Source organism: Apium graveolens, chromosome 8 (genome assembly GCF_009905375.1).
Source record: "Apium graveolens cultivar Ventura chromosome 8, ASM990537v1, whole genome shotgun sequence".
Lineage (NCBI taxonomy): Eukaryota > Viridiplantae > Streptophyta > Magnoliopsida > Apiales > Apiaceae > Apium > Apium graveolens.
The window spans coordinates 251,936,021-251,951,087 of record NC_133654.1 but is presented as its reverse complement, the minus strand read 5'-3'; the positions used below and the strand labels follow the sequence as shown (position 1 = coordinate 251,951,087).

At 33.8% G+C, this 15,067-nt stretch overlaps 1 protein-coding gene across 1 annotated transcript; it reads left to right on the top strand.

Annotated features, from left to right (window-relative positions):
* The first annotated feature begins 999 nt into the window (after window positions 1-999).
* On the top strand, window positions 1,000-8,434 carry LOC141679152 (putative protein arginine N-methyltransferase 6). Its single transcript, XM_074485661.1, has 13 exons — window positions 1,000-1,301; window positions 1,403-1,468; window positions 1,625-1,693; window positions 2,624-2,659; window positions 3,255-3,320; window positions 3,412-3,480; window positions 3,585-3,662; window positions 3,963-4,041; window positions 5,893-5,987; window positions 6,127-6,211; window positions 6,974-7,173; window positions 7,905-8,023; window positions 8,112-8,434. The coding sequence occupies exons 1-13, from the start codon at window positions 1,071-1,073 to the stop codon at window positions 8,152-8,154; spliced, it is 1,236 nt and encodes a 411-aa protein (XP_074341762.1). The 5' UTR covers window positions 1,000-1,070; the 3' UTR covers window positions 8,155-8,434.
* Window positions 8,435-15,067: the final 6,633 nt, after the last annotated feature.

Sequence of the window (15,067 nt, the reverse complement as noted above, 5' to 3'; positions counted from 1 at the left end):
TGGAGGAATAATAAAGTCTGTAATGGTAAGGTAGTGACAACTATGGTTGCAATGATTGAAAATTGTAGATCGATTGACAGTTGGAGGGAAGCTAGGTTTTGCATGGTTGGAAACCATCTCGGGGTGTGAAAGCTGTTAGTCGATGGATACCACCCGAAGCAGGTGCTTTCAAGGTCAATGCTGATGTTAGCATTCGAGAAGGGGCTGAAACATTCTCAATTGGCATGGTTCTCAGAAATCACGAGGGTGTTTTTATTGTTGGCAAAGTCCTTTGTATGCAGGTGCCGTGTTCAGTTTTTGAGAGTGAGGCAATTGGTGTTCGTAAGGCATTGTCTTAGATTGTTGATCAACAATTGCAAGGTAGGAGAGTTTATGTTGAATCAGTTTCTCAACTCACAGTTCGAGCTATACAGATTGAAGATGTTAGTTACTTGGAGGTATGAGTGGTTATTGAAAGCTGCCGCCACAAACTCCAGCAACTCGAGCATGTGTCACTTAATTTTATTCGGGGAGATGCTAACATGGTAGCTCCTGAATTAGGTAGATATCCTTGTTTAGCTTATTGTCGGGTTCTTTTTACGTCTTCTCCGGTTAATGTGGTGAAGGCTATTATTTATGATGCTTCGTAGTAATGAAACCTCTCTTTATTTTAAAAAAATAATCATCAGGACTCCTTTCCCGATAAAAAAATAAGATTTTTTAATGAGATAAGCGGGGTGAGTGATTTAATTTTAATTTCAAAAGTTGTATTTTGTTAAAAAATAAATAAATTTAATACGCATTGTATTTTTTTGAAAGGAAAATGGCATCTTTCGAAAACGCCAAATTTCTTCAAAATCAATAAAAAACTAATATCCCTGACAAAAAAATTTAAACAAAACTAATATCCTGACATAATAATATATCAATTAATATTTTTCATCAAAAAAATTACAAATTGATTTTAAAATCTTTATTTATGGAACAAAATTTCCGTTACTTTAAAACCGAAAAAAATAACCCAATAAACCCCCCAGTGGTTTTAGTTAGGTCTTAAATTCCCAAACACACCACCAAACTTAATCGCCGGAATGGAACAACTCAACGGAGCTCCGGCCGCCGGAACTCACACCAACGGCCACCACCGCCTTAACAAACCCGGTCGAATCAGCCGCGACCACGTCAACGACGCTAGGGTTTCATCAGAACCTACACACACACAAAACAACACCAATAATACTCAACAAAGTCCTTGTACTGATTTCGATGTCGCGTATTTTCAATCCTACAATCATCTCGGCATTCACGAAGAAATGATTAAAGTATGTGTGAATTTGATTGTTAATTGTGATTGTAATGTGGTTTAGTTTCGTGTTTGTTTTCGAGTTTTGAAATGTGGTTGATTGGTGTGTAATTGGTGCAGGATCGTGTCCGGACTGAGACTTATAGGCGTGCGATATTGCAGCTTCAGGAATATATTAAAGATAAAGTACGGATGTACATTGCGGTTTTTATTTCTATTTTAGGTTTTAGACGATACTCGATGTTAAATTGTTTAGTGTGCTGATTATGATACTTCCGTTAATTTTGTAATTTATTTGTTGATTGTGTGTATGTGTGATATTTTTTATTGTTTATGTTTTAGGTTGTTGTGGATGTTGGTTGTGGCACGGGAATTCTGTCTATATTTTGTGCGCAAGCTGGAGCTAGGAGGGTATGACGTTTTGTGTTTTGGTAGTATTGTGGTTCGTGTATGCGTAATGTAATTTTTTTAAGAAACGTCATGATGCTTTGTACTCTATGTAAAAAAATTTAGCTCCATTTTAGGTCATATTTTAAATGTATGTTAAAATACCACGCTATTGGGTCTGTCCTATGATAGTTCTAGTTCAATTTAGTTTATCTGTCTAAAGTATTTGGTAATAAATTAGGGTATAAGTTCTAAGCAAATATCCGCATTTAAGTGTATTTAGAGTATCTGTAATAATCCCTAGTGTTTGTCGATCATAATTCGGTAATTCCTGTAATCACGCACATTGTAGAAAGATGATAGATTTGGGTATCACATTGAAACAGCGAATATTATCTTTTTATCACATTGAATTACTATTATCAGGGTTTTGAATATCATCTGCAGGGATATAGTAACACATCAGTCTTCATAAGGGTTGCTAATGTTATAGGACATAGTGTTGGCTGGTTTAATGTTAAGTACCAGTACCGTAGAGACCCTAACCAACTCCTTTCTGGGGCTAGTTTTGCAATTTCCAATTACTCCTGTTGGATAGTATGGATTCTAGGGAAGTCGAGCCATCAAAATCTGTTTGTTAATTAGATTCTTACGTCCGTACTTCTTTGAGCTGAAAACTGAATAAAATCCGTGACATAACCAAGTTGCAAAACAAAAGTTAAAGACTCATAAGGATGACAGGCCATAGGCCAATCCTCACCTCCATCAGAAAGATAGTAGTGCATTCACTTGGGAAACAACTAAATACGTTCTTCTACAGTTTTATTTTACTTGGTTTTCCTATTTTTGTGAATCAAATGGGAGTATAGAACTAATTACATAATCTGCAAGTTGCCAGTTCTGGTTTGTATCTGTTTGATATATTTTTCTTACTCAACAAATGCTTGTTATCAGGTTTATGCCGTGGATGCCAGTGACATTGCTACCCAGGTAATTTATTTCGCGTGTTTTATCAGCCAAAATGATGCTGCAAACTGGTACAATTTGATTGCTTTGGATATTTGACATTCAACGTATATCACTGAAAATGTATAATTTGCACTCGGATAGAAACAACGTGTATTATAAACATGATTTTTAAGAATAACATGCATTTTCTTTTTGAAAATGTTAAGCATCTGCAGCCTCTGTGAGTTTTAACAAGACTACAAAGAATGTCATTTAAAAAACTAATGTATCATCTTATTTTTTGATTTTGTGGTCCTTTACCCCAAGGAAATCATATTTTGGACAAGCACTGATGAAGGACCGTAGGTGGTTATGATTTTTTTTTATTAAATGTGAGGTGCAAACTATCATTGTCCACTACTAGTGTGGCCTAAAAAAATATATTTTTATTTCTGCAACAGCTGTGTATATAACTTGGAATGCATTTGAATTTTATTGTATATAGGTGAATCTCAACCCTCTTGTGTTGCATTATGAATTTGAAACTTTGCCTTTTGTTCAGAAGTTCCTCTTTTTTCTATATCCTTTAACTTAATGGACATTTAAATTGATATAATTATTTGGAATGTTCTGTTAGGCAAGTGAAGTTGTAAAGGCAAATAACTTGTCTGAAACTGTCATTGTTTTACATGGACGCGTGGAGGTAATCTTTCATGAGCATGATGACATTTTTGAAGTTTAATTTTTTTTAATAATGTTACAATCTAGATCGTCGCATAACCCTGTTACTGTAGGATGTTGAAATCAATGAAGAAGTTGATGTTATAATTTCTGAGTGGATGGGTTATATGCTTCTTTACGAGGTAATTTACTTTATATATTAGTATTACAGCTTTGTAATTTACCTTCAGTCTTCAAGTGAACATGTTATGTATTATATATGTGGAACTCTCATACTACCTTGTAGAGCATGCTGGGGAGTGTTATTACAGCTAGAGACCGCTGGCTGAAGCCTGGAGGTCTTATACTTCCCTCAAATGCGTCGGTATGAGTTCTTTCTCCTTAAATTGACATGTTGCAAAGTGGATTGAGTTTTGTTTTTCCCCTAAGCAATCCGTATGCATATTGAGCGTTATAATTATGATTAGTGAGTAGTGACTAATTGCATAACTCCTGCTTCAATTTTCAGTGTTACCTGTAGTCAATCACATACAGCTGTATAAAATTATCATTAAATTATGATATATGCGATTATTTATTCTCATCAAATTTGTTATATTGATAACAAAATTATGCAAACCAAATGCCTTAACAGTCTTATTCGTATGTCTTGTTCTCCCTACAGCTGTACGTGGCACCTGTCACGCATCCTGAGAGATACAGCGATGCCATTGACTTTTGGCGCAATGTCTATGGAATTGATAGTGAGTGGATTATGAACTTCTTAAACATTTATTATGGGCATGTACTGCTTTTTTCATAGCAATTATGTGCTAAACCACATGTTTGTATAAATTGATTCGTGGTCGTGGTCCGTAGTACATAAATATCTACTCACTATCAAGGTCAATATGCAATAAATTAAACTCATGAAAAAAGTCTCCTGCGTAGAAATAAATCAAGGTAAACATGGCATATAATGATTGTTTGTAAATTATGGAACTATCTGTTCAAAGCCTCAAACACATGTTTCATCTCTACCTAACCTTCCTGTATAAAAATTCATTTGATTAATATACTGCATCCATCATTTTTTCTTGTTGTTTCATAATATTATTAAGTACATCCAGAGTTGTTCTGTGACAACCCGGGTCAAATCCCGAGTCTTTTTCGAAAACCGGGTCAAGTCCCGATTACGAGTCCGAAATAAGTCGAAGCATACTTTTCCGAGTGCAGCCAACCTGGGTTACGACAAGTCCACCACAGGCCCCCAAAAGATCATGATTTATTGGTGCACATAGTAGTAGTACTTTGCCTTATAAACTGAACAGAAGTCCCAAATCTCATCGATGTGGGACTGGGGTGTTACATGTTCAGTTACTCGTGTAATATTGCAAAGCTTGAGGCTTTCCTTTGTGGTCTTCGATTGTGAAAAACTTGGGTAGAGATGTCTGTAAAATATTTGTAACAGCTCCTTTGCCATCAATATTAGCAAAAAAAATAGGTTTAAAAATTACATATGTTAACAAGATAACCAAAATTTCCTTTTCAAGCTAAACCCTGTGTACTCTTTAGATATCGTTGAAAATAGAAATTTTTTCAACTAGCCATTTGTTTGAAAGAGTAAGAGATAGTCAGGATATCCCATTCATTCGATTAATTTACTGTATCCATCACTTTCTTGGCGCTTTATTATTTTTATCAAGTATATCCAGAGTTGTTCAATTACTCAGGTAATGTAGCAATGCTTAGGCTCTTATCTGTGGTCTTAGATTGTGAAAAACTTGGGGAGGCATATCTGTTCAATGGTCGTTACAGCTCCTTTGCCATAAATATAAGCAATGTAATAGGTTTAATACATGCAGACACAAACACACCAACAAGATAACCATGATATCTTTTTTTAGCTAAACCCTGTGCACTGTCCAGATATCATTGAAAAAGAGAATTTTTTTCAACTAGCCATCTTTTGAAAGATAAAGAAATAGTTGGGACATCCTATTCCAGACATCCACAAATAATTGCATGGCAAGGAACAAGTGGAATAATATAATCTGCAGTTTGATGTATGTTGGCGAAGATCTACTGTGACTATAGGACTAAATGCACAGAGTTCGTTAAGAGAGAGCCTGATTAAACTGGTTCTCTTTTATGTATTAGACATATAAAACTAAGCTCTTTGTCATTATTATACTTGCATCTCATTCCAGTTGATGTACAAAGAAAAATTAGTAAGTCACTCCACAGGTGTGTAGCCTACACGTTATGTTCTTTGTAAATGAGGCAGGCAGCTCTAAAACTAGGCAAGGTGTGTGTGTAGATTTTGTATATTTGCTACTTGCTACGTGTCTTAATCCACAGGTTATAGTGTTTGGTTCTTAATTTTGTTTCAATTAGTTGACTTGTACTACATTAGATATAATGTTCTTTAGAATTGTTATTTCTATTATACGGGTGTATAGTTTTTTATGATTGCCTTTTTAGCTCTGAGCACTTCAACTTTGGCGCTTTAATATTTAGTATGATATATGATGCATGTAGTTTCATTATGTATCCTTTTTTGTCTTTTTATCGTCAGTTACATTATTAGATATCATTGCTTCTCTGGATTGCAGTGTCTCCTATGCTGCAACTAGCAAAACAATGTGCATTTGAAGAGCCATCAGTGGAGATAATTAATGGAGAAAATGTTTTAACATGGCCACATGTGGTTAGTCCTCTCATGTTCACCTTCTACAGTAGATAAACTGGTTTTGGAGGACATGCAATGTTTCTTAAAAGTCTTACTTGTACGCTTTTGCGATTAAACATGTTAGCTATTTCAGTAAAAAGTTTTGGCACAATGACAGGTAAAGTATGTAGATTGCTATACAGTTACTATTCAAGAGCTGGAATCTGTTACAACAAAATTCGATTTTCAGTCAATGATGCGAGGTAAAATCTTTCTTTTACTAGGATATGTATGCAGGGGCGGAGTGACGTTATGCCCATCATACACGCTGCTCACCCTGAAATATAAAATTCTTACTACTTCTGTATTTTTTCATAGCAATAGTTTAATTTTCAAATGTTCAACAATGTTTTATGTATCTGTATGTAATATTTCATATTTGACATTAATTTCTCTTCTACTTTTGCTGTATATACTTTTATTGGCATATGTGGATCATAACATATAATTTAAAGTGTATTTTTAGAATTTATATACACAATTTATTTGCAACATATAAGATTTGAAAACTAAAGTATCAAATACATTATTTTGATTTACAAATATTCGAGTAATTCAAGTTTTGTGTGCTTTTTGTTTTTGTTTTAGTGCTCAATTATTTTTATTATGACATTGTGTTTTTTCCCAACCATGTACCTGGCATCACTCAAACTCTCTGAAATTTGTTTCCGTCAATTTAAAACAAAATTTGACTAACAATCAAAATTTTATTATTCATTATTTTGCAAAATAAAAAAGTATACCTAACAATAGATTTAATTTAGTTTTAATTAATTTTTTTAGTAAAATATATTTTATAATTTATGTTACAAAAGCAAGTTAATTTCACTTGTAAACAAAGAAGTTAAGCCAATTATAAATATAGGGATATTTATAATATGATTCTTAGTATGCAAACGTTCTTAGTATGATTCTTAAAATTATTGTCACAGATATATGATTTCCATTTTTTTTCTGTTTTCCAGCTTCATTTAATGGGTTTGCTTTCTGGTTCGATGTGGAATTCAGTGCCCGAGCGACTTCCCCTGCCAATAGTTCTTCACTGTTGTTACAGAATGATGTCAACCACCCAATTGAAGGTAGTCAGAGGAGAAAGCGTGCCAATCCCAGTGAAGCACTTGTTCTTTCAACTGCACCTGAGGAACCTCCAACACATTGGCGTCAAGTATGATATATCTCCATATTATTGTTTATGTTCTTTCATTGCAATATCATGATCGTTAAAACATGTGTTACCCTTTTGCCTCCCCGTATATAAATAGGAACAGCAAATTATCAGTTGCTTTACTTTGGTAATAATTTGAAGGCACAATTCCTGACTTTTGGGATTTGAGTATCTATTGACGAGTTGTTTATTGTTAAACTTGGGCACTGATATCTGGGGATTAATCTCTCTTCCCAGTCCAGTAGTAAATGAGGGCAATAACAATCGTTTCAGGAAGTATCTCTTTTGGTTGTGATGTATTCAGATTCTAAAATTTTAAATCACTTCTCTCAGATATAAACAAATAAAAAAGTCTATTGATCTCTTGCAAAGCCTCTAGTAGAAGTTTCTGTAGTTACTACAATTAGTAAGTACCAGCGAGTCCACAATGGATCTTTTTATGCATTGCCACAGATGTTTTGTCTGGTTAGTTTTAAACGGTTTTTATAAGGATTAATGCTAAACTGTTGACTTCACTATCCAGTCAATAGAACCAGCTAATTTAGAACATTTGTTGTTTGGAGATTGGTGTAGCTTCATTTGCTCAGTTGTCTTTCATTATCTTGTCATTGTCTGCACCGTTCTTAATCATTTAAGTTTAGCAGTTCACAATAGATATTTCAGCCTCCCTTCTTTAATTTGTGAAGCAAAAATTGTTGTCATTAATGCCTGTCTTGCTATTTACATTGCAGACATTAATATACTTCTATGAACCAATTGAAGTGGAGCAAGATCAACATATTGTAGGCTCTGTCAAATTGTCACAAAGCAGAGAAAATTCCAGATTTATGAACATCCATCTTGAATACACGTTAGTGGAAACAGGATCATTTTACAACCTTTGCACTAAAATTCATCTTTCAAGTCATTTGTTATATTCTCAAGTTTTCCTGTTTCAGATCTGGTGGCCGATCCTTCGTGAAGGAGTCAGTATTGAGATGATCAAACCAATTTTGCACAAGTTCAATTGACGCTACTTCTTGAAGACAAACCCAGGAAATCAACATTTGTTCACATTACATTTATAGAATGTAATGCTGTTGGTCTGTTAAATTTTTTCCCTTCTAGAATTGTTAGAGTATAGATGACTTCTTAGATCCTCAGTTCCTCACCATCATTGTTGTATGAAATTATATACTCCCTAATTGGTGCCGTGAGTTCCAGATTAGAATAATACTTAATGACAAGTAGGTGTACATAATATTCACGTCATGTTACCATATCCTTTCTGGCTTGCTGTGTTTTACTATCAAATTTGGCTGTGTATATTAGTGCAATTTAAAATTAACAAACAGTTGATTTTAATAGAATATAGCGAGAACAACGAATTTTCTTCATGAACAGATGATTTCAACTAGGTTAGAATTGTTTGAACATAGGTGGAACTCAGAATTGAAGGATCTGCTCCTGATATCTTGATAGGTTAATTATCAAGTTGGCCACTATATAATTTACAAAATTTCAAATTTATCACTGATAATTTTGTGGTCTCAAATTAGCCACTTTCAAGTAGGTGGGTTTCAAATTTGCCAACGACATCTCAAATTTATCACCGAAAATTAGCATTTTGTGTGAAAAATGGCCAGTTTGAGACCCTGAATTAATTGGTGACAAATTTGATATTTTGTTAATTATATAATGGTAAATTTGATACTTAACCCATATCTTTATTTGTGCCTTCATAAATTTTTAAATTTTTCTTTCTTATAGAAAAATATGCACCAAAATATATCAATTTTTAGTTGATCCCATCTGCATAAATCAATTTCATTTATTTAATATTTTTGTACTCCGGCTTTTAGGAAAATTATCAACTATTATTACAGAAATAATAACAAAATATGTCAGTGGTAAATTCTTTATTTTAGCCGGGTTAACTATAAAAGTAAAATATTAATCGTTATTTTCTTAAAATATTAAAAGAAAATTAGATTTTATAATAAAAATATCAGATATTTTGATATTATTAAATACTACGAGTTTCAAATACCTTCAGCAATATATTAGTGATAATTATTTTAAATTTAATTAAATTATATATTTACAAAGTAATATTTATATTAATTTTTTAACTGAAATAATTTATGTAAGAATTTCAATGAAATTATATAAAATTATGAAAAGGTTAAAAAGAAATAATAAGAAAACTCTATCCCCGGCTGTAATAATTCATTGAAATAAATTGAAAACGATTCAGTATGTTTGATAGTATAAATACGGCTTCGCTGGCGCCTGTCGAAAGACAAAAAAAAAAGAAAGAAAGAATATCTGCTGATCGTGCCTCTCTCTTTCTCTCTCTCATGTCTTGTAAGACATCCCTGCAGATATGATAGAGAGAAGTGCGAAACAGATATTGAAACAAAGGCTTAGAAGAAAATCGCTCCATATTTCATGATAACTCTGAAAAAAATCTGTTAATCTTTGTTGAGAGAGAAACTAAAGAGACTTACTTAGCAATGGCTTTCTTGCTATTGTTTTGTTTTATGTTTGATTTTTCTTTTCCAACTTCTTGGTTTTCTTGATTATGATGAGTGCTGATTGTTTGTTCTTATCGGACAGGGGTTTGAGGTTGGACAACTTTATATCCGCTTATGTTGTTGTTGCAGGGGATTCATGGTATGTTGTTACATTAGTTTTATGTCCAAGAAACCACCACACTACTGATATGACTGTCTCTCTCTCTCTCTCATACCAGTGCAGGATTCTGAATTCTGGACACAAATGGTTTGTGTATGTTTCTGGGTAAGTTGATGATGAATATAACCTTAAACGGCTTCTTTATGTTTTGTTGTTGTTTGTATCATATATGTTCTTTCTTGAATCTTGATCATCAAGAGTGGTGTAAGTACGTTTCCGTTTTCACATATCTCTTTGGCTTTAATATATGCTATCTCTCTTGCATTATCTCTGGTTTTACTGTTGTCTTTCTGAGTTGTAATTATTAATCAGGTAGATTCCGGGTAATAATTGGATATGTAAATATTACGACAAAGAGAAAGCCTATCCCAGCCTTTCTTTCTAGTAACTCTACTTGGTCTCTCTCAGTTGGCTGTTTGCATCTACAACACAAGGGAGGTTTGTCCATAATCTAATCCTTGTACACTACATTGCTATAATATATGATGTATTCCTTCATAATTAAATATAACTTATAAATTATTTGTCAGATTTTATCGTAGGTGCTAAAATTAAATTAAATTTCCATTTTCTGAAATAAGGAGGTGGTAGTAAATTATTCAACTAATCATTAGCTCTTGGCAAAAAAAAAACTAATTTTAGAATATCCCTGAGCGAAGAAAATACATATTTGTTTAATTATTGTACACCATGTTCAAGTTTACTACAGTCTATCCATAAAAAAATGTTAAAGATGCTAAATATTTTTACATAAATTTTTTCAGATATTTTATAAATAATAATTTTTGTGTAATAATATTGGATCTTGCAGACATTCATACACATGCACGAATTAAATTCAAATTTTGGATTACCTATTATTACTCATCCATTTAATCACACTACAATAAGTTCCCTCTATCCGGCACCGGTCCTAAAAAATTAAAGACCCCGAACTAATTCAAATTTCGTGTACAATATTTAAACCGATTATTGAATGAAGTTTTTTCTAACTAGTAAATGAAAAGAGAAAGTTATTGTGTATGTATTACGACCAACATCTGATGCATGTTTATGAGCGTGAATATACAACGTTTTAAATATTTAATTTTGTTACATTACCATATATAGATATTTCAAAGTGGAGGGACTCGAGGAGAGTTTGATCCATCAGAAGGTCACAACCTCTTCAGATTCACATGGAATTATATAAAAATCAACATACAAGTACATCATACATGAAGCACAGTTAGTGAGTGAGCAATGGAAGATACAAAAATAAAGAAAGAAGACGATGTGACCATCACTCTACGAGTGCAAAAGGAAGGAACACGAGATTTTTACTACACTATGAAACGTGACGAGCCTTTACAACAATTGATGATTGCCTATTGTGAACGTCGACAACTAGGCGATTACAGGTCTCTTCGATTCCACGTAGATGGTGATAGAGTTACTGGTTACCATACTCCTAGGGAGCTTCATCTAGATAATGGATATGTGATTGATGCTTGGTCTGAAGAGAAGGTTTTACTTGACAAGTTTCGTGTTAAGAAACAAGATGATCGAGACTGTGTTACCTTGAAGGTTGAGAAACAAGGTTGCGCAGATTATTACTTTACCTTGAAACGCAATGAGCCATTGGAAAAGCTAATGATTAGTTTCTGTCAACATTATAATCTTGGATATTATAAGACTATTCAGTTCCATAAAGACGACGGAAGGAGAGTACAAGGCCATCAAACTCCGAGTGAACTTGAATTGGAGAATGAAGATGTTATCGATGCCTGGGAGTTATCAACTGGAGGGGCTTCTTTGCGGTGCTAAATGCTGCTAATGTTTGTCTATAGTTATTTCTGCAACTACCCATGGATCTGGATATGAAAGTTAAGTTGAATATTCGCAGTAGATTATGTAATTAAGGGTCTGCAACTTTAAGTTCTAGTTGTACTTATGGTTTCTTCTGGATATGCTTTAAAAACTGGAAAAATAAACCTTCTTCGTTCCGAAAGAAAAGACTAGAACAACTTTTTTTTTGCAACTTTTTATGTGCGGAAAGTATTAAGATGTAACGATTAGACTGCTTACTTGAACATAATTAGTTTCCATTAAGGTAGCAACAAAGTTGCAAATATTCGTTGGCCTACAAATACTGGAAATGCTCCAAAGATCAGAATGGTAAGTAGTGGTTCCATAATCATTGCTCTTCTGGTGAAATTCCATCGATGATATATTCAAATGAGGATCGAGTAAAAAGATTGAAGAACATTACAAATCACAAATAGGAGAAACTGTAATCTAATAAATATAATGAACTCAAATAATGAGAAACTGTAATGGGCAAAGAGAGATATTCCCCTGCACCATCAAACGTGATGTTGCATTACATAAGCTTATGATATCCTACTGTAAAACTCATGAATGAACTCAAATTATGAGAAAATATAACTGTGAAAGAGAGATGTTCCCCTGCACCATCAAACGTATTACAAAAGTTTATGATATCCTAGTGTAAAACTCGTGGACTTGGAGATTACGGGTCTCTCTGCTTCACTGTTAAGGGTTCCAGGGTTCGTGGCAGCCTGACTGCCAAAGAACTTTGACTTAAAGTTGGTTCTGTTATGGATGCTTGGTCTAAACAAATTGGTGGTGCCCTGCTTTTTTTTAGTAATTTTTGCTTAGAATACATAGTAAGCTACCAGCAGGAATTGCTTCTGTTTTTGGCATAGTATTCAATACTCACACACTGACTGGAAACTTGAGTAGTCTCATGTTTTGAGATGAATGATTGAAACTAATGTACATTCTACATTCCTAGTTTAGTGATTGTGAACAAGAGGGCATCATTTAGTTGAGAACTAGGAAAAAAGGCCTCCTTTTTCGATAACATAAAAGCAAAAGGGAATATCTGTAAATTTTGTTACATTTCATAAACCATAGAAGCTCAAAGAAAATAACATCTGGAACATATTCTTTTAAACCAAACAGTTGGCAACTGGCACCCTGCTGAAGCTGGTAACAAACAGTTTAAGGACTTCTACAAAAATGCAAATTGTACTGTACTAGCTATAGTCAGATGCATGTATATGAGTAAAAATAAGATGACAAGCTTGTTCAATGTTTAATTAATGGTTACATTAATGATGGAAGTCAACAAGTTTTATCCAGTAAAGGGTCTCCGACCTCCTCGAATTCGAATCCAAAGAATCTGTATATATACAGATACTATGCATTACCAAGAGTTAGACTTGTATATCCAAATAGTTTATATAAGTACACCAAATGGCGTGGAGAACTGTAAAGAAAGAAGATGATGTGATGATCACACTGAAAGTGCAGAAGGAAGGAACACAGGATTTCTATTACACCATGAGACGTGACAAACCGTTACAAGAGCTGATGATTGCCTTCTGTGAACGTCGACAATTAGGAGATTACAAGACCCTCAGGTTCCATGTAGACGGTGACAGAGTTCGCGGTTGCCAAACTCCTAAGGAGCTTGACCTTGAAAATGGTTATGTTATTGATGCTTGGAGTGAACTACTCGGTGGTGCTGTGTTTACATATTACTACTGATATTTTATAGTATGTAATGAACATTTTAAATTTGATATAATTTGAGTAGCCGAAATAGTTTGTTATAGCATGTTAATGGTTTGAATCCTTAAAAGCTAATAATCCCTCGCAACTGTTTAGGTGGAAAAAAACAAGGTTTCCCAATTCCCAGATATTTACTTTACCATTATATGTGAAAAGCAGTATGATCTAGGAGATTACGGTATCATTCTATTCCTTCTAGAGGGAGGTAGATTTTAAGGCCACCACAACCCTGAAGAGGGCTGATTTAGAGAAAGATATAGGTGCCTGGGAATTGTTAGTGCTCCTTTTTATTGGTTATATCATGCTCGCGAGGGTGATCTCTGTCATGACTGCAGTTACTCCTATAGACCTTCCTAAACTACATATTTTGTAGATTTATGCTCAAGCCTTGTAGTAATTTTAATGAGTCCGATTGTGTGCACCTCCTGGGGCCAAAGCATTCGTTGTTGCAGCGATGTATTACTGAAAAATATAAGTGAACCAAGTACAAGTGATGAGGGAGGAATATCGCCTGTTTGTAACTGATGCACTGAATCCATCTTTAAGAATGCATATATCTGTTTCCCTACACAAAGATCAAGTTTAGCACTAGCAATATTAAAGGTTGAGACTCACCAGCAGCAGCAGCAGCAGCAGGGCCTCACCTATGTGCCAACCATGTCAAACATGCCATAAAAGTACATAGGCTTATAACTTATAAGCCAGTTCTTGAGTGCACACCATGTAAATTTGTGCAACATTCCCAACATCATCTATACTCTTGATGTTACAATTTTGTAAATGTTAAAATTATGCATGTATTTACAGTAACATTCTTACCAGAGTACAAAAGCTGCCTGTTCTGTTTGAGTTTTAAGCTATATACAAACCAATGTAAATCCTAAATACTGAACATCAACAGAAATTTAGGGTCACTGCTTCTTACATATTGGTGCTGTAATTAATCATTTTATATTCCAGGGGTACATTACTTTAGCGGACCCAGTCCAACAAGTTTAACGCCCACCAAATCCAACAAGTTAACGCCCGTGCAGATTTTTTGCTAAAAATTTCCATATTTATGATAATATATTTTTGAACATCTAATCAATTATAATATTTGTTTTATAACTGAACAGAAAAGAAATCTGTCAAGATTACGAAAATAAATTGAAGAATTTTCCGACACTTGTATCCAAAAATTATGTAAACAGAATACTACTAAAACTGTGAAAAAATCAAATACTCTGTACAGGCAAATTTGAAATTTGAAATTGCAGCCAGCTAACTCAGTAAATCAAGGGAAAACATATCGGATGATGACTATTTAACACTATAAATAAACACACATAAACGCAAACATACATGCTAGTAATGTATATTCTTCAAAAATGGTAGAGAAAGAACAAAAGAAAGAAGTAGAATTGATCACAGATGCTGTCACATTGAGAGTGGTACAAAAAATGTTCCTGATTTCTACTCGAGTGAGTATCTAAAATTTCTGATTGCACATTTAAACTACAGCTAATTAAAACTCTGCTAGGTTGTTTGGCCATTTTCTGCTCTCTATTCACTATCTATTTCTTTATATTGTTTATATATAGGTCTCCGATCTCTCTATGGCATGTCGTAGAGCAAGAGACCAGGGTCAACCCCTGTA